General features: G+C 35.4%; 1 protein-coding gene across 8 annotated transcripts in view; it reads left to right on the top strand.

The window, feature by feature from the left end:
* SGCG (sarcoglycan gamma) overlaps window positions 1-20,573 on the top strand; it is a 119,042-nt gene that overhangs the window by 85,249 nt on the left and 13,220 nt on the right. For all 8 annotated transcript variants that reach the window (XM_030476025.1, XM_030476022.1, XM_030476026.1 and 5 more), the window contains 2 exons: window positions 3,509-3,628; window positions 7,691-7,763. In XM_030476025.1, the coding sequence (XP_030331885.1) occupies window positions 3,509-3,628; window positions 7,691-7,763 (193 nt within the window). The remainder of the gene's footprint in view (window positions 1-3,508; window positions 3,629-7,690; window positions 7,764-20,573) is intronic.

The following is a 20,573-nucleotide window of genomic DNA, read 5'->3' as shown; positions in this document are numbered from 1 at the left end:
AAATGAAATTGCATAGCAATACCCCGAAGCACTCAGGTTTTTGGCTTATATTCAACACTTCAATGATTCTAGGTGGTAGGAGAAGAGTGAAGCATACAGAGGAAGTGATAGCCATAGGTTATCAGAAATGATGGATAGCAAAAGAGAGTAAGAAAAGAAAAAATCTCTTAGCAAGGCCCTTTGTGATAGATGAGGGGTGAGGGTTTTAAAGCAAAAGAGGGAAGATTCAGGCTGGACGTGGGGAAAAAACTCTTTACAATGGCAGTAGTAAAATACTGGCACACGTTGCCCAGAGAGGTGGTGGATGCGCCATCCCTGGAGACATTCAAGGCCAGGCTGGATGTGGTTCTGGGAAACCTGATCTAGTTGAAGATGTCCCTGCTCATTGCAGGGGGGTTGGACTAGATGACCTTTGAAGGTTCCTTCCGACCCAAACTATTCTATGATTCTGTGATGATTCTATGATCTTATAACTATTTTCTTTTTTTAAGTCACATCTCTCTGAATTAGTCTACATTCCATAACAATAGAATTAATAAATAACTGTCAATTTTCTGGCAATATGCAGATACACAAATTAGATTAATCAATTCATGCTGTTTGAGAAAGGTCTTTCCTGTTCTTACTATGAGAAATGTGAAAAATCCTTCTTTAACAGGATTGCCTGTGAAATAGATTCAGCAAATCGAGAAGATAAATGTTCTCCTAGAAGGGATCAGGTTAAGCCTGGTGCAAATCATGTCACACTTTGGTTCTTTCAAATAATTTTTTTTTTTTTTTTTATTTCCCAATGTGTTATTAAGCTGTTAAAACTTCTGTGTCTACCAAGGTATTGAGAAGGAAAGAGCAGGAGTGCCACTATTGAGACCTGGCAATTCATTTTCAAAGATGACTGCCTTTGTACCAAGGAAATCAGTAGATAACATTCCCTCTAAACACACAGTATCTTCATCACGTTAAAGTATTTTTCTGTGATTGTGTGTAAATAATTAACAATTATATATAAATTAACAGTATATATTTCTGAGTCTTCTAGATATATTGCTGCATATTGTTTGCAGGCTTGCACAATAATTCAAATACACTTAAAGCACTTTCTAATTATTATTTGAAACATTACTCACGCTATAAAACCTCACAGCTTAGAACTGAATCTGTGAAAGGTCTTGGGAAACCTACTTTATTTTAAAGGATATACCTAAAGTGTAAGTCTTCAGGATATTCACTCAGTTATAAATTCTTGTCATGGTTTCAGCTGGGATAGAGTTAATCAATAAATATTCTATAGCTGTATAAAAATATTTGCTTCCAGTATGCCAGACCTACTAAAATATTGAGAGCACTGAAAAGAAAAGTACTTAACCTTGTCAGAGCCGTGAGAGTAACTATTCCCATTTCTGTCTCAGCTACTGGGTCTAATCCAGCAGGTATTCTAATTGCATGCTTTTGAGAATGAGGTCTGACAATAAGCAGGATCAGGAGAAGAAAAAGCGGTAGAACAACTTCCCTCCAGCAGTCCTACAGCCAGTGTGTTGACCTTGGAAGCCGGAGACTTGGGTTCCCTTCCTGTGGAGGAAATAAAGACTCCAAATAGTACCCTCCTTTTCAAAACAATGTAAAACACCTTCAAAAAAGACCAAGAATCACTCCTAAATCCCTTCCAGTAAAAATGTGGTACCCTCAGTGTGCCTGAACCACCGAACCTGTATCATGTCAGACAGCAGAGGCTTTGATTTGTTTCCCACACTCGTGCTGAGCACTGTAATCATGGTGTTGGATGAGTGGGAAGGATGAGGAACCAGCCCCTGGAGCACTAGTAAGGTTGATAACAGCCAGTTTACTTAGTCCTTTGATTTGTTTGAATGAACAAGGATCTACTTACACTACATAGATGGGCAGTTTCATTACTGCTGCTGGATAGAAACAGGAATAATAAAACATCTTAAACTAGATTTTCTAGGCAACCACTGATAGGGATCTAACCTTGCCTCACTTACCCAGAACTGCTTCTTTTGCTATAAAAAAAAAAAGACTGTTTAGCACCTTTTCACTGAATTAAGATATTTTCTGAACTCAGTTTTTGCAATACACTTCTCAGAAATAAAGTCATGTGCTTTGCAGGAGCTTTAGAGAAGAGCCAAATTGAGATCAGTAAAGCTGTGTCTGGGTGCACATGTCCAACAGAGTAGAATGTACTGCAGAGTTCAGCTTTCTGCCCTAACCATCTTCGAATAGAATCCATATCAGTTTTTATGCCTTAAAATTGTTGCCGTAGTTTAGGACATTATGGCTTCTGTAACCCTTTCTGTGCTTGGTGGGCAGTTAAAAGCAATACTTTGTATCTGCCAAGCGAATCAATAAGCAATTTCTATAGAACAATATGTTATGCATGTCTCGCATCAGCTACTATGCAGATTTTAGGAAATACCAGAATGTATTTCTTAGCAGTATCAGTCATCCACCACCTAATGTCATTTTAACATAAGATCTAGAAGAAAAAAAAAAAAAATCCTAATACTGTTTCTTTTGAGAATTACTGCCTGGAATATACTTAAGATTTACAGGAGTAGGCATGGTAAAACAGGTTCCTACTGGGAAGGAAGCAGCTCAGCGCCTCTTGTTCCCACAAATAGTCTGTGAAATGCATTTATGAAAAATTTATTTAAAAAACTTATTAAAAGGGAGTCTTAACTGCTTTGACCATTCTCTGTAATTCTAATTCTGACCGCAGATTTAGATGATGACTCTGTCAAATTGACACTCAAACTTATGTGATGTGAATTTTTAATTGATCTGGTTGTAGAAAGGGGAATATTAAGGGTTTGATTTGTATCCGCTTACCAAGCCAATAGTGTAGAACAGGATGTTTTACTGAATTTAGGATCTGGTAATACATAAAGACTCTCTTGCACATAATTATTTTAATTTTTGGAGTACCAGATCAAACTGCAAATATTCTTGTAGCTTTTTGAAACTCTTCTAAGAACATGATCAGTAACATTTGTTAGATATGTGGCTCTAAACTGACATTTGCTATGAAGAGCTGACGGTCCTGCTCTTCCATGGAGTGTTTGTAATTTTAAAGCGTTTAAGCCTCCCTAATCATAAGGGATGATGCTGCCAAGACTTTGATAATTAGTTTTGATTAAAAAAAAAAAAAATTATTATAGACTCACACTGATCAGAGAATCTCAGTACTTTCAGCACCAAGAACAGGAATGTTTGTGTTGATCAGTTCATCAGGGATTTCCTAAATTCCCTGGAAACCCAGCTTGAAAGCGTGACTCCAGGCACAGTTTTGAATAACAAATCTGATCTTGTAAATAGACTTACCCAATTTCAGTACTTATAAGGCCACTATCCTTAGAATATCCGGGTTCTTCATGATCCTTAATGTACTTAAATGAGTCATTAAATTATTAAGACCACAATTCAAATTATTAGTAATTTATATAGAAAATTGAAGAAAACTGATGTAATCAATCCATTATTCTACTGTGTTTTGCAGGTCCTAAAGTGGTAGAATTCCACGGTCAGCAATTTCAGATCAACTCAAAGGATGGCAAACCACTTTTTACAGTGGATGAAAATGAGGTTGTAATTGGCACAGATAAACTGCGAGTCACAGGTTTGTAACAGTTTGAGAAATGCCAAAATAATAGCCACAAGAAAAACACAATTAAAATGGCATTTTTAAATACGTCATTGTGTGAGAATGCAGGTTCTGGTTTTACCTCATTAGGAAGTAGAATCTGAAGATATTCTGAACTTTTTCAGTAAGTAAACAGTAAGAACTTTTAAAAGTAAAATATGTATCACAGTAAAATAATAAATATGTATATATGTCTGTATATTCTGTTTTAGTGATTGGTGAATTTTTTTTCTGAATTATTTAATGTTTCCAGTGCACACTGAGGCTGAAAAAATTCTAGATAATACAGATTGAGCTGTATTGGGTTTTATTTGTGAAAACATTTTTAGACTCTCTCTGATATTTATATATGATTTTATCTTTCAAAGTGAAAGCCACTGTATTTCTGCTTTATGTGTAGGCATATGTCACAAGATGGTATTTATAATATATTTAAAATGTCATTTCTCAAAGAAAAGTTTGTCTTCGGCTATTTCTGCAGATCAACAAAGTACTCATTTACAAAATAAGATGTCACAGTTATCACATGAAAAGCTATTTCCTTTTGTATGACCTGATAAAGTCAACCTTCATTTTCCAGGTAAAAGGTTGCATTAAAACAGATGTATCAAGTTGTGGTTTCTCCTTAAGCAGAAGAGTCCATCAAAGGAAATACCAGAAATATACTGTAACTTGTTTTCAATTGCATTTTTAATATTTTTAACCTGATTGCAACATCATGTTTAACTTTTGCTAATTATTGGTCCTCTGAAATCTTGCGGTCTTAATTTGAATTGATATATACATATTATTTCACTGTGCAAAACTACAAATGTAGTAACTATACAATTAGTGTTTCAAAGCCAAAGTTAAGTTATAAGAAATGTGTTAATAAATTTTGTTTACGCCTGAGGGTCTTATCTTAAGTTTTTTACTATTTAACCTAATTGAAATTACAACTTTGCTTAACCAGGAAACCATATCAAATAATTATTGTTTGCCCAAGGGATGCTAAACTTTAATAGAAAAACATGTTTAACAAAGATATGAAAAACTACATAATTGTTAACTGATTTGGAAAAGTCTATCTCTGCTCAAAGTAAGTAAAAATAATTCATACATGAGTTTAAATTGTTATGCTAAAACATATATTCTGACTTGTCCAATATTAGTCTTTACACTGCAAGGATAATTGTTTACTTTAGCAGATACTGTAGAAACGACACATTGCCTGTTTCTTTTTTACGCTGTAGTACAATTCAAAAGCAAATCCAGTAAAATCAGTGAGGCTATTTCAGTGTAAAATTAATAGGAGTGAGAGGACATTCATGCCTACTTTGCTTCAAATTAATTTATTAAAACTATGATTTAAATGATACTATTACCATGAAGGATGAATTAGTAATACTTTGCATACTGAGATAATTTTTTAAACATTTTAGATAAAGAACAAGATCAATGTAAAATAAATTTTGAAAAGCTCATACCATAAGAAACAGAATACCTCAGGCTTAAAATACACAAAGAAGATTTTGCAATATTCTATGTACAATATAGGGAACTATTTGATTTTAGTTCACTTTATTTATGTGAATTATGAAAAGCTCAGTAACAATTTGTAAGAAAACCTGAAAGGCTTCAACTGAAATATAATGTACCAGAGAGCAAATGTCATGATTTAGGATCTTTCAGGGAAAATGAAAAAGTCTGAGAATAAGTTAGTACAATCAAACACCTCAGGAATTGTCATTTTCCAACAATTTGGTATGTTTGACCTCGTACTATTTCAGTTAGATGTTTTCTGGCCCATATGGTAGAATGAAACAGCAGCAGACTCTCTCCGTTTTCCTAAGAAGGGCAAAATCAAGATCAGCAAAGCATCTCAGATATCTCACAGGGTCACAGACAGCTCTTGATGCTCAAGTTCAGACAACTGAATTGAACCTCAAGTCAACACAGCCAATGAAGCCTACAGCATGAAGAAGACACCTAGACCTGGCATGAGGAGAGCTTTTCTGCTGACCAAATGCAGTTGCCTACTTTAGGATGAACTCGGTGGCTCGCTCATCTCACTTGAATATAGTGGCTGAGTTCAGATGCTAAAACGTGAGAATCTAGCAGTATTTGAAACACCTTAGGATATGTGAGACATCACATGGTATCGCTTTGTCTACAAGAGACGCTTCATTTGATCATGGCAGCTGGAGGCCAGGCAGGATGAACAAGGGTATTTTAGATGACAGTAGGTATATACGATTAAATAACTGAATACTGCCTCTAGGTCATCTGTGACACCTACGTCATAGACATCATAGACACTTAAATTTCTGAAAGTGAAGCTCAGCTTAACCCTTCATGACAATTAATGCTACCTGGAGATGTACTCCAATTACATCCTTTTCAATATTCAGTAATGACCTGCATCTTTTGCAGACATTTCTTACTCTGGTACAGAGGTATCGAACATCAGCATTTTGTTCTGGTAGGGTTTTATACATTCAGTTGGCATTGGTGACAGTAAAACCCACCTTGTAACAGTGTATTAGCTAGCAAATAAATTATTGCTTTATAACTAATAATATTGTCAGGGCAGTAGGAGTGAAGTCACAGGACTGGCTGGAAACAGAATCTTCCTTTACAATGGTTAGAGTCCATGGCCATAGGAGTCTGCTTTTTCACTCCCTTGCCTGCCCTGCAAACTTGCCAACTAGAAGGCTGTCCATAGAAGAGAGAAAATAGGCTCAAGCAGATAAAATTCTATGCAATAGATTTCATTCAGCAGATATAAAATGGTCTCAATTACTCAATTACTCAAAAAACATTTTAACAATTACAAATTATAATTTATATATCATGACTGTTGTATTTGGTAATATTTTGGTGGTGAGAAGGTAAGAAATTAATAGAATGTATTTGCTTAGGCTCCACTTTTGTTGAAGAAAAGGTGGCAGGGCAGAGGTGATTGGTATTTTTATGGAGAAGCATATTGTATTGCCCTTTTGCCAGTTTACTTCTTGTCCTGCTTGCTTGTTTTTCACAATGTCTTAAAGATTTGCTGAGTCAGTGATTTTCTAGTGCTCTATTCTATGGAAAGGTTTTCAGATTTAGTAGCTAATGCTGAAATGCAATGTGAAGATGTATATCTGATTTAGACACTTCTGCTCAGAAGGTAAGGTAAGTGGGAGACAAAATGAGAGTATGAATAAACATTCTGTTAGACGTTGAAGAGGCAGATAGTCTGTGCTTGATAGGGTGCGTCAGGGGTGTTAATGAACCTTGCTCACTTCAATCCTCTCATTAAGAAATTAATATCTTGAGCTTACGTATTTTAGGATTAAATTCATAAGTAATAGTCTATAAAACAGTAAATGTAGTAACATTCATATATTTGATGTTATTTCTTTACAGTTTAAAAGATAAAGTAAGTAATGAAGATAAGAAATCTATTTCGGGCCATTAAAAAAAAAAAAAAAATTGCCCTGAGATTATTTTTGGGGTTTTAGTGTCATACCTATTTTTCTCACAGGAAGGCGAGGTTTTACTCTTACTTAGAGGAGAAAGCTAAAAATATATAGATAAGCCTTTTCATTCAGTCTTATACTACCACCACCCCGCCTCTCACTAGTGCATTAATGCTGATATTTCCCATTGGCTTTCTTCCATTAGGAATATTTAGGTCTGTAATACTTGCAAAGATTTTGTGGAATTTTAATTCTATTAACTCTAATGGAAGTTACACTTTAAAAATCTTATTTACTGCTTTTGTTGTCCCAAGTAGTTTAAAATTTCTGTCTTCACACTATTTAGATTTCATTTTAAAATTTACACATGAATTTTTACATTACCTGTGTATTGTGTTGTTCCAACCAATACTGTAATAGTAGGACTGTAGCTATATTTTAATTGTCGTATTAACTGTTAATATATGGTTTCTTGTCTTAATTTCTAATACCAAAGTGGCCATATAAATCACTATTGCTATTTTCTTTCCATTTGAACTTTTACAATATAGATTTTTTGGTTTTTTTTGTTTTTTTGTTTTTTGTTTTTTTTTTGCAGGACCTGAAGGAGCGCTTTTTGAACATTCTGTAGAAACACCACTTGTGAAAGCAGAAGCCTTTAAACAGCTTAGGTAAGAATTTATACGTAAAACCATAAATCTAGTAAGTAAATATTGTTTGCTATAGATATTCACGTTTTTTCTGACCATGGCATTTTCAACATCATTTACAAAACTGTAATTTAAAACAAAATATTGTTTTGAATGAAAACTATAAATTGCTCTGCAATTTTGAAATATATTATGAATCCTTTATTGTTGATGGTGAATATTTAAAGCCACATAATGTGGCATTGAAGTTTTTCTGAAAACTTCTATTTTTCAGTTTCGAAAACCTTAAGTATGACTTTTTCAATTATGTTGCAATAGAAGTTGCTTGTCTGCAGCAGGTCATTGGCCTATAATTAGTCAAGATTTTTAGAAACTACTGTCAGTCTGAGGAAACAGACTAGTAAGAACACTTGGAAATGTGCAAAGCTCTGTATGGCTGAAGAGCAGTTTGGGGTGAGAAAATCATTATAAAGTACTTTGTATGTTTCAGAGCCCCTTAATTCAGGATGGCATTTCTTTCTGCATTATTCTATGTAATTTTGAGTATCCCAAATTAGCTTGTAATAAGTTGGTTATGATGAGGTAATAAACTCGAATTACATTCTGTTCATGAACATGTTATGTTTCTTTTTATAAGCCAGTTCAAAGAAAGATTTGAAATGAAAGAGGATTTCTTTAACAACTATACTTCTGTACTTTCATACCTTGGCAGTTTGCTACTTTCTGTCATAATTTCTCTTCTTAGGGTTTTTTTTTTTTCTCCGATAGGGATAACTACTAGAGAGTAATGGAAGATGATTAAAGCTTTTAAAAACACTGTCTGTATCTTGGTGACTGAATTTTCAAATTGAGAACGGCAAATGAGAGGGAGACCATTAAGATACTTCTTTTAATTTTCTCATTGATATTTAAGATTTACTTACAGTGAGATATCTTATGTGTGCATTCAAAGACCAAATGAGTTCAAGACATTAGTTTTTACATGTTGATGTCCACTTTCAAAAGTGTGTTTCTTCTACTGTGGTAGAATTTGGATGTGACAGACTTTGATCAATATGTAAGATTCTGCATTGTAGTGAACATTGTCTGATTTTGTAGGGATTGGATTCATTATGCTGTAAATTTGTCATTTCATGTCATTATCTCAATTTTTATAAGGTAGGATGTTGAATTTTGTAATTACAAAGACAAGAATCTCTGCAAATTTTCATTGGATACATATCAACTATTTTCTGTGGTTATTCACTTCAAATGCATCATCAATTAATTTTTTAATAGACTTAAAGCTAATAGTTTTATCTTACATTCATTATGCTGTAGTCAATTTTAAGTTCTTATCTGCACTTCGTTCAAAAACAATTACACTGTTTCAGACTGTATACAACTATTATTATTATAAATTTTCCCCTGGTTTTGAAATAGGATATAATTTGAAGGAAATGCAAATTCATTAAGATTAATTCAAATAACTTGTAAAGTTCTCCTGCACGAATGAGTGGCTTATCTCTCTAGTGATTTTTCATGTCAATTATAAACATGTGTTTTGACATAAAATGTTGCTATATGTTAGCAGAGCTCAAGTGTAATGGTTAAAATCTCATTCAGTTCTGTCTTCAAATAACTTAAAATAGTGGGAAGCACAGATTCTTCCAGAATTTACAGAAGTTTTCTAATAATTATAACATCAAAGAAACACCTGTATGGCCACATCAACACTGACACTTGCAACTGACCTTGGTATTTGACATAAATCCTAAGAGCTGCTAAACACCTGTGCTAGAGAGCAAGTTAGCTTAACCCTAAGAAAAATGCTGAATATTATCACATGAAGCTGTGCAGTGTATACACCACTTACTCATGTCTTGGCAGGCCCTTACCCAGAGCAGTTCAAAATGTCTTGTTCCTTTAATTTTTTTTATTTTTTTATTTTTCCCTGGCATAATCGGTGCCAAGTCTGAAGGCAGAGATGGCAGTGATTCCATGGAAGGCTTCTGGGGAGCATCAAGAAGCAAATGCATTTGTCTGCAGTGCAGATGCTAAGTTAAGATATAGGCAGAGAAGAACAATTTATAAATCTCATGCTGGAAAAAGTTTACTTTCAAGGGTAATCTTAAACGTCATTGTAAACAAAATTCATGCATTCTGTTGTGAAAGAGCTCAAAGTTTACCAATGAATGATTATTTTTTAATACTTTATAAATATTTTGTTTCATTCCACACTGTTAAATACAGGAATCTACCTACTGAAAAGCACTTCAGTATGAAAATTTAAAATGCCGTTTTAAGTATTACTTTTCTATTTTAAACTTGAATATGCTCCCTTTCCACATTAAGGTAGTGGGTACCAAGTTATAGGTAATATAACCTATTTCCTCACCTCAAGCCTTGTCTTCACACTTTCACTGTCTATTAATCTTCTGCTATTTTTCCTCTATTTTTCCTTAAGTGTTTGTGCTGTACCATACCATATGAATATGATATGCTAGATGAATGCGATATGAAGTGCCATGGTATGCAGCATTAACTATAGGGAATACTGCTTCAAGAAAACCCATCCACTTCAAATGTAGTTGCATGTTTCGAGGAGCTGATTGGAAAGCTGTTAATGCTTGTAACTTTTCAGCTAGTTACTGAATAGTTACTAGCTCGTAACTATTCAGCTAGTGAATGCAGCCTCCAAATGAATGGAGGCTGCATTCACTCTCTGTCATTCAGATTTAGGGCAGGACTGGAAACAAAGCTGACATGAATGGCCTTCTGAATTACACATTCTGCTGCCTTTCCTGTCCAAATGCCGAACTTCAAGATAGACTGCTTTTCTGGGAACAAAGAGATAAGTGTGTTAGAACATATCTTTTTATAGTTAAGTAATGGAGACAGAGCAATGCAATTATACTACGGTCAGTAACTGTCTTTTCATTCTGTAATTTGAAGGAAACATATAGAGTCCTTTTCAGTCTCATAGATTGAATTCATGACTCACTCATAAAGAGATGTGCTTGCACTTACTTCCAACTGGTAGGAAGAGTTACAACAACAAAACCGAAATTTCAAAAATGAAGCTTTCCTAGGTTTAAAATAACATTGCCTACTTTTTAATTCCTCTCCTGGATTTCTTATATCTAAATAAGATACCTAGTTTCCGTTTACAAAATTTAAGACTGTAGGACCTAGCAGAGACCTATAAACAGGGTCTTGCGCATCATAAGTGTCCGACAAACATCTCAATGGCATGCTTACAGTCAGCAGGAAGATTTGGATATATCCAGGAAATATCCTATGCGGAAAAACAGCACTGAGGAGGTACCTCGTTAGAATTAGCCGATTGTCATTAGTAAGAACAGAAATGTGTCTGGACTCCTGCTTCTCCCAGCAATTCAGTTGCCTCACATAGTCGAGTGCCTACCCATCTTCCAAGTGCAGAGTTAGGCCATCAGTCAGCACCCCCAGGTCCTTTTCCACCAAGCAGCTTTCCAGCCACTCTTCCTCAAGCCTGTAGCACTGCATGGGGTTGTTGTGGCTCAAATGCAGGATCTGGCAAGTTTTCTTGTTGAACCTCAACAAGCGCCTATTTACTGGGTCACGTCTCCTCTCCTGTGACTGAACCTGATCTTCTGTATGGTCATGGGACCACAGGAGAGCAAGCAAGAGGAAGCACAAGTTATTCTTGTTTAGGGCATTCATCCAAGAGTTGGAGGAGACCAGGGGTTTTCAGTTACAAAAGTAATCCTGGAAGAAGCACCAGATGAATGTCCTGACCACTAGGTTATCTCCTCTTTATTTGGAGATAAGTAAAGAGGATTATTTGGTTGTACAAAGGCTTGTATTCAACACAGAGATTGCCACAATGCAGCTCTTTACTCCTGCCAAACTGTTTCATAGTCTGGTAAATGGAGGTAACGGATACAGGTTTTATTCCCCTCAAGATGACGAGGGAATTGAACTGATGCTTCATGATTCAATATCAATATGATTGTATTATATGTAATATAGCGTTATACATATTATAATATTGATTTTTATTGATCAGGTCTCCAGGGGCTTCTATAGAATTTAGCTCCCACCTCTAACTGGATTGCAGCAATGTTTTAATGGAAAATGGGTACCTTGCTTTCCAAATGAAGGAATATAAATAGAATTATGGAAGCTCATATTCAGGCTTGTAACTATCTTGTAACTCAAAATGTAGCTGGGAAATCAGTAACAGTAACTAATGGAACTAGCTGATGTAGACAGAGACGTTTATAGAAATTTCCTAAAAGCCAGCTTCTCCCCAGGTTCCGTGTTAGATACTGGAAGTAGCCTCTCCTGGTGTTATTGAGAGTTTAATGCCAGCACGCATACCCCTTTATATCCCCAGTTATCAAATAACAATCTTGATGTGAAAACTAGTGTCTCAGTTTAGACATTTTTCCAGTCTGATGCTAACATAGTTTTCTGATAATGTATAGCACTTTAGAATACTATTTAGCATGTTATTTTATTCCTTCTATATTTTATATCCTTGAAAGTTTTGTCATTTTGATACTGTTCACTTCTTGTGATCTATATGGCTAAGGCAAAACAATGAATGAGCAAAATTCTTTAAATCTCAAAACAATGTTTCTGAGCTGAGCATTCACATTTCCCAAACTTTTTGAAATGTGCTTACAAAAGTGACATCTTTCCATTTATTAACTAACTGCCTACTATGCATAATCAGTATAATGCTCATGAATGAGTACTAGCTTTGTTCTCATATTTGCTGCATATGGATGTCTGACAGCCAGAAACTGTTTCTTCTGAGCACAAATCCTGTGGGAAATCACTCTTAGTACAGTCAGTTTGTGGTATTTTGCCAATTCTTCAACAGAGGGTTTACATCCAAGTTCAAAAGTGACCCACATCTTTCCACCCTTCTTGGATTTAAATAGCACTATAGCAGGAACGATGTCACTCTTCCAGAGAATCAACTTTTGTCAGAGTATGATTATAAATATATATATAAAATGTTATGCAAATGTGGGTATATTCTGAAAATACTTCAGTAATTCCCAGAGAAACAGATGTTTTTTAAACAAACATATAATATTGGCATTCACTGAAGCTTTAAATGTATAATTTTAGAAGCATTGCTTCATACTTTAATAAAATGCCTATGTCCAGTGCTTAAAAGCATAAAAATATATATTTCCTAGCTTGTGAATTACATGTTGTAGAATATTGATAATTTGAGGGCATAATTGTGTGTCTTCTAAGTATTTGGTTAAGGTAAATTACTGTACTGGTGGATTGCTGGTAGACCTTCCTACCTGTATATTCAGAATAAATGTGTCCCCTTTAATTTTTACTTCTGTTATGTGGCATCAAATAACTCTGTTTTCTTATGGCTTCTACTTTACTGTGATTCTTTGTAAAAACTTACTTTTATCCTTTCCTTTTCCCACTGATAGTATGATTTCCTTTTGCACTTGAAGTATTTGCTAGGGTTAAACTGTGTAAGAAGACAGAGAGAAAGGCTGGAAACTGAAGTTATGGGTGTATATGGTTGCATGAGTAGTAATTATGAAGGAAATCCAGTAAGAGATGTATAGAAGCAACCAGGGTAAAAACATTTGCTAAATCATTGCTTAATCATAGTCGTAATACTAATGCTTACATGCTAATTGCCTAAAAATACCATCTGACTAATTGGAGTACAGTGATTTTTATTTGTACTCATTATGCAAATCAAAACCCCAGTCAGTCAGAGGAGAATGAATTATGTAATGGAGAAGTAAGTCGGTGGTTATGATTCAGTATTTGTAAAGCATCTCTGCTCCCTGACTGGTGAGATATTTCTACTGCAATGTAATTTTATGAGCCTTGGCATTAAGTTCCTAGATATAAATTTGCATTCATATACTTTATTGCATTCAGGTTAACTAAGAATACCATCAAGTATTTATTTTGGAAGCTTAAAAATTTCCATTCATCTGATGGACTCAAATCTGTAAAAAGCCATAGTTTATAATGATCAGATGATACAGGATATCATATTTATTACATTTTCAGAAGCATTTCTGACTCAGCTATCTCAAAATACCCTATTAGCAAAGGCTTGGGTACTACTTCACTTACGGCCTTCTTTTAAGCAGTGAATTTAATTGAAAACATTAATCCTAAAGTGAAAAGCATTTTCCAAGCACAATATGCTTTCTCTGTCTTGCATTACTGGCTGTTTGTGTGCACCTATATTGTGCAAAATCTTGTTCAGTGCAATTTAGTTTACCAACCTTAGTGCTTAACCTGCAGGGCATATATATCATTTTACATATGGACCATATGACCATAGGAAATAGACTTACCTCTGCAGATTAGATCATCCTGCCTTCTGTAATTCTGAATCTGAAGTCTGTCCTGCTCTCACAGATGTTTCCCTCCTGAGGTAGGAGGGACATTGGGTGACTGGTGGGAGCAAGACTCAGATATCCTAGTGAGCCTGTTTCCACGTGGATATGTTGGCAGTCAGAGCTGCTCTCCTGAATTCCTACAACACATTTCCTGGTTCAAAGGACTGCTGGCCTCTGAAACCAGTGAGTGATAGATACCTCAGAAGGAGAGGAAATCGATGCACTGATGTTAGTGGCCTTTTTGCCAGGTAAGATCTCCCTGAGGACACATGCCAGGTTTCTGCCCACTGTCATAATGGACTTTCACAGTTTAAGACAGTCACGTAGTGGCTGATGCTCTTTCTAAAGCCTCAGGTTTTCAGAGATGTCACTTAACACATTAAGATCAATAGGAGTCATTTCTGCTGCTTGTATGGGACAGTATTGTGTGGGGCAGTCATATGTCTGCGGTGCAGAGACCAAAGTTCTAATGATTTTCTACACCAACGCTGGGTAAAAAAAACTGGGTACCTGACAATGTTAGTCTGCTTGGTGAGATTGCCAAGGGAATTTGTCATCAGTGATTACAGCATACTCCACCAGAGTTCAAGCTACCATGAAAACTTCATTAATGACTGTCACAGTTACAGACACCTTGCAGATGACCACCTGTAGCAATATTTGTAAGCCTATAATTGTGCTGTCACTGGTCTAAGACTTAACATTGAGCTGGGTAGAGCATCCCTTACATTATCTTTCACCTCATACCTCTTTCCTCACCTATATCAGACAGGAAACAGGAGTCACCTACCATGAGGATGTGCATGTTGCAAACACTGGAAGAAAGGGAAGCATTTCCTGATAACAGTAATTCTTCCAAGATGTATTGTACATATGCACTGTAGCTATTCTCACTCTTCCCCCTCCACATGTGTGTGCGGTTGTGATACTTCAGTTGTGAGGAATCTGATGAGTGTGGCACATTCAGACTCTGTACTAATGAATCACAAGAGGGGAAGGGTATAACTCACTTGTCAGCCAAGCCCTCTTCGCTTGAGTGTTTCTTTTAATGCAGAACAAGTGGAAACTATGAGCAGGATGTACTGAACAATTCCAGTTACTTGAAATTTTTCGATGCTTCTGCATATTAAAGAAAAGATTGGTTGAGATATATAAAAGAAAGGCATGGCAAATTTAAAAAAGGAAGATAATTTTATGAAAATACACATAATTAAAATACTAACCTGATTTTTTACAACAGTGATGCAAATAGTGTTATTATATGAGAGTAAGATATTATAATACAAGAAGTTATTATTTAATACCATTAAAGTCATTTGAAAAAGATAGCTGTACTTGGAACATCTGTGATGTGCCAGATTCAATCACATTCAGTGGGGCCTTGGCCATTTTTAATTACCTGGAGAGTCAGCACATCATAAAATCATAAAATTGAGGTCATCACAGAGACCTCTTTTGAATTAGCTCTGCTTACCTCTCTTTATCACAACTGTCAGTGTTAAGAAAAGCTTCTATTTTAATCATACATCAGTTCTGATCTTTAGTCTTCCTTCCTTCAGGAACTCTGCATTGAATGACAGTGGGCAAACAGGCAAAAACACCTCAATATTTAAGATGGATGGGGAACTAGTAAACACGTAACTACACAGTAATAATCATATCTTCTGTGTTTTTTAACAGGTTATAGATGTTGTTTTAATTACCTTTATAGTCCTCTCAAAGTACCATTAAAACTGGGCACTGGTTTCTTCTCTTTCTAAGAGAACATGTAAGTTTGTCTTAGTACTATGAATATTTCTTTTATATTGCTTACATAAAATAAGTTCTGTTAACCAAAACCTTGGGAACTGGAACATCTGTTGTTCAAATCTGGCTTTGTAATTGTGCTTGTGCACAGAGATCATCCATAAGCCGTAAGCAGTGTTAGTGCCTGCTGTGCTTATGCTGAACTATTCCCTTGAATCCAGAATCTCTTAACTGAGTTTTACTGGAATCATCTGTTCCCACTCATCTTAGATTTAGAACATAAATACAAAACAAATTTGGAACACAGGCTATCTCAAGAAATAGAAAGAAATTATGAGAAATTTTTTAGTTTAAATTAAAGGAAAATATGCTGAAGAACATACCAGCCGACATCTTCAAGAGCAGCAAATACTCCCAACATTTAAGAATGCCACCCAAAAGAAATGGAGTGCCTCAGGAATCTGCCCTTTATCCTTTATCATTTTTAACGTAAAACAAAATAAGCTAAAAAAAAAACAAAAACCAAAAAAATAACCACTTCTTTAAAATGAACTGCACTTCGTATACATATGGAGTAGGGTTAAAGAAAAAAATCCCCTCACCTGTATCTGCCTAACACTTTGGCTGATCCTAAATGATTTCTTCACTGTTCATGCATGTGATTTAGCTGATAATTCAGCACACACTTCTGATTACCATTTTGCTCTTACGTATTCAGGCTGAATTCCTACATCAGAATCCAAACCTAGAGGATCATCTCAGATGCTCATCCAAATTTAGAATTCCCCTGTCTTCAAGCAGTAACACTCATTCATTCATTCATTCATTCATTCATTCATTCATTCATTCATTCATTCACTGAAGTGTGAAGGGATCCTCCCCCAAGCCACCCACACAGATGCATTTTCAGAGAGACTGATACATGCGGAGCATGGCTGCAGGGGTTTACAACTGCTCAGGCAGATAGTTCACATGGAATTGATTCAACTCATTTAGACATCTAGAGTGTAGCTGTCTACCTCAGATCTCATCACCTCTTGGTGGAAGGCAACAAGCACCCTTAGGGCATATTACATTTTTATCCTAACAAAGACATTGAAACTATATAAGACTAATTATGCCCTAGCAGTGCCTATTTCTCTCTGTTCATTTTGAAGGGTGCACAGGGGATCACCTATATTCCTTGCTATAGGCAACTACATTTTTTTAGAGGAATCATGCACGTACTGACTATGCCATGTTTGGTTTCTCTGAAGAAATGAAAATTCATCGTAAGAAATAAGGCCACGCACTGTGCTGGGAAATCAAATACCGGAGTAAAGCTTTTCCACTTGTAACCTTATATTCCATAAATTCATCTAAAATGGTAATCACAGTTTATATAACCTTGTAACTAGGATTAGTAAACGTTGCCAATTACTGGCTCTTGTTTGATATCAGGCACAAGGTAATGAGTCCTTCCAAGCTAATAATTGGCTTGGAGGCCCTGGCCATGCTAGAACTTTGTCTTTTCAGGAAAGTCATGACACCACTGTATTTACCTAAAAGAAGTGTCTTTTCTTTCTAAGTTGGAAAAAAACAGAGTTGTCTTATACTCACTAAGGACTTTGAGAATTTCAAAATACAGTCTTATTGTTTCCATTGCTATCAACTTTTTGAATCTCTTCTTTCTTCAAAGCCTTCTGCATATCTTCTACATCAAATTCAATTTTTTTTATACTAATCTTATTAACTCTGCATCTGCCTCCCGTGCTTGTATTTACATTTATATTTGTTATCTTCTACAGTTGTTCCATTGACTCCAGCAATTCTTGTTCTGAGGGTTTTTCTGATTTTCTGTACTGCTCTGGACCATTCATCTCCAATGTCTTTCTGTAATTTACTTCTTTCTTAAAGCTTGCAAATCTGCAACTTTTTATGCGGAAAACAGCACAATCTCTCATTTCTTCAAATCTTGGGTCATCAGATTGCCCACAGCCTGAAGCACAAGAGAGGATGAAAATCTTATATTGTTTGTACTTTTCTTTATGAAGTTCTTAACAAAGACATCATTAGAGGAACACAATATCTAGTTTGTTTTCTTGGGTTCTTCAGCTCTGATATTGAAGTACTTAAAATTTAGGAGCCCTGATTTGTCAGTAGGGCAAGTAACAGACTTGACTCCATATCCAAGCTGTTAAGAGTTATAAGATTTTAATAAGTTCATGGATAAAATAATTTAAATATAGGATTAAACATGAATAAATTTATCTGTGGACAAATGAATTTATCCATAGAATCTGATTGTTATTTTATTTCTATCCATTGATTGTCTAATGTAAAACTCACAGAGTCTAAGAATCCATTACTGCAGTGGCTCAAGATTCTATAAGGCCATCTTTCAGCTTTAGAAAATTCATTCCCAGCAGGTGAGCTGCGCTTAGTTGAGCCTAGTGGATATTTGTGATCTGTCTTCTTGGTTTCTCCATTCCACCACCAAGTGGCTCTTCATTAAATATTGACTCCATTGATAGCAATGGGATTTTATCATTTCACTGTAGTTACACTTCGTTCAGCCAAGCACCATAAGCCCAGCTGTGTCATGTATGACAGCTCCTTCCTGAGAGTTGGCAGAAAGGGAAATAGGAAAGTGGTTCAGTGGTCCTTTTTTTCTCCCCTCCGGAGTTGAGAACTCAACCTGAAGTGGTCAAGTAATGAAGTGCTCCTACTCCTTAGGAACACAGACATCTGGGAGGGGAATCTAATAAACTTTGTGCCTTCCAGAAAATTTAGCTATAAAGCTAACAGCAACTTTTAGAAGAGATTTCCTTGATCATACAGAATCCATTACAGATTTGAGAGTTTATTTTATAAACTCAGTAACCCTACATTATTAGCATTTTACACAGTGTTGATACTTGACTTAATCTTATTTTCCGTAAGGCATTTTTTTTTAAAAAGAAAGAATCCTGCAGCAGTATTATACATGCCATACAAAGTTCTGTACTGCTATTAGTAGCCCTCTTGTAACAACTGCTAGTGCTTCATACATCAGGACTGACAGTATTTGTATGTATGTAAATGTCAAGAACATTATTGTCCCAAGGAAGAAGGCTACCAGAAAAAGCAGAACATACTACATCCTTGTGTAATTATTAGAATAGCACTGCCATTACTGAAGTATTTGGGATGTTTCATGCATTACAATGTGCATTTGTCTATTTTTTAGAGGTCAGGGATGTTACAAACTACCAGCAAAGCCCAGCACATTTTGAGACTTTCCTATGTGATTGCAGACAAAATGATAGACCTTCCAAAATGACATTTTCGTTAATGCATTTAAGCAATAAGCAGAAGAGAGTCAAGAAACAAGTGACTTTTAAAACCAAATTACAACAAATTGCTCCATTATTTTATAGTCTCTAAATTGCAACATAGTGCTATTGAAGATTTTTTAAAAAGCTTCAGAATTACTAGAAATATGAGGTACTTTATGTGCAGCTGCTTCATTCAGCCAAGTAATTTTTCTTTAATGCAGTTCCTATGTACACTCGCCTCTAAACAGACATTCTCACAATATGTTTCTCTGAATTCAATTGTACCCTATTTATTTTCTCCTGATATTATCAGACAACTTTTCTGTATTTTCACAAGGTGGTGGTGATCATCTTCTTTTATTACTAGCACAAAAATTTTATTGTGGAGAGGTATTAGCCTTGGCATACTGAAGTTGAAAGTACAGTTCTAGTACTTGTATCTTGTGCTGCTATAAGTTTTCCTGTAAAATTGTCTGCAACAAAGTAGCCAGATGCACTTCAAAGAAACTGCAAAAAAAAAAAATCTCTTTTCATTTTAAATAATTATTTATTTTTGATGCATAAAAAACGTACTAGTTTGCGTATTACATTTTACTGTGACATAAACAATAGACTAACTTGGGATTCAGTAGAAGGGACCTGTAGATAAAATAGTATCTACACAGTAGATACTACAGTATCTGTAGATAAAACAGAGTATGCATCCCTATACAGGCAACTCCCAGGAGCAATAACCCTTGGAAAATGGTTTCTTTGAACTAAGCTACAATAATTGAGGTGATGTAGTAGAACTATTGACCAACTAATGGACTTGACAGGGGAAAATGGATGCTGTTTTTCAGTCAATTTTTTTCATTATAGTTCATTTAGTTTAACTCAGTAAAGCTCAGACTTAGAGTATCAAAGAGAATAGAAGGAATACGGAAGACAGCATCATCCTAGGAAGCAATTATTGCACCTTTAAAGGAAGAAATTCAGTATGTGTGATACAAAATGGTGCATTTTTGAAAGAAAAATCGGGCAGCATTTGAAAGATTTACAGTAGTTATAGCAAATCAGAATTTTGTGCCAAGGCTTAACTAACTGCTATGTTTCCATTACTGTGCAAAAACTGATCAGGGAACAAGATTTAATGAGTCATTAGTATTTTGTATTTTTTGACATTCAGTAAGAGCTATCAGAGCTTACCGTTGAATAATAATAATTCTGTGTCCTTAAGATATACATGGTTGTTGGAACATGCTGTGAAACTCATCTTTCCTGTTTGTAAGAAGATGTAATTTAGGAGCCATTCCAAAGAAAGTAATTTTACAAAACAAAACAGAAATGAGGCATATACCAAGACTGAGAGTTCAGTCCTGTTGTTTTGTCCTTCTTTGCCTTTGGACCTGCTGGCAAACAACCAAAAGCCACAAGGC

This window comes from Strigops habroptila, chromosome 2, assembly GCF_004027225.2.
Source record: "Strigops habroptila isolate Jane chromosome 2, bStrHab1.2.pri, whole genome shotgun sequence".
Classification (NCBI taxonomy): Eukaryota; Metazoa; Chordata; class Aves; order Psittaciformes; family Psittacidae; genus Strigops; species Strigops habroptila.
Note: the sequence above shows the minus strand (reverse complement) of the source record. Positions and strands in the feature narration are given on the sequence as shown.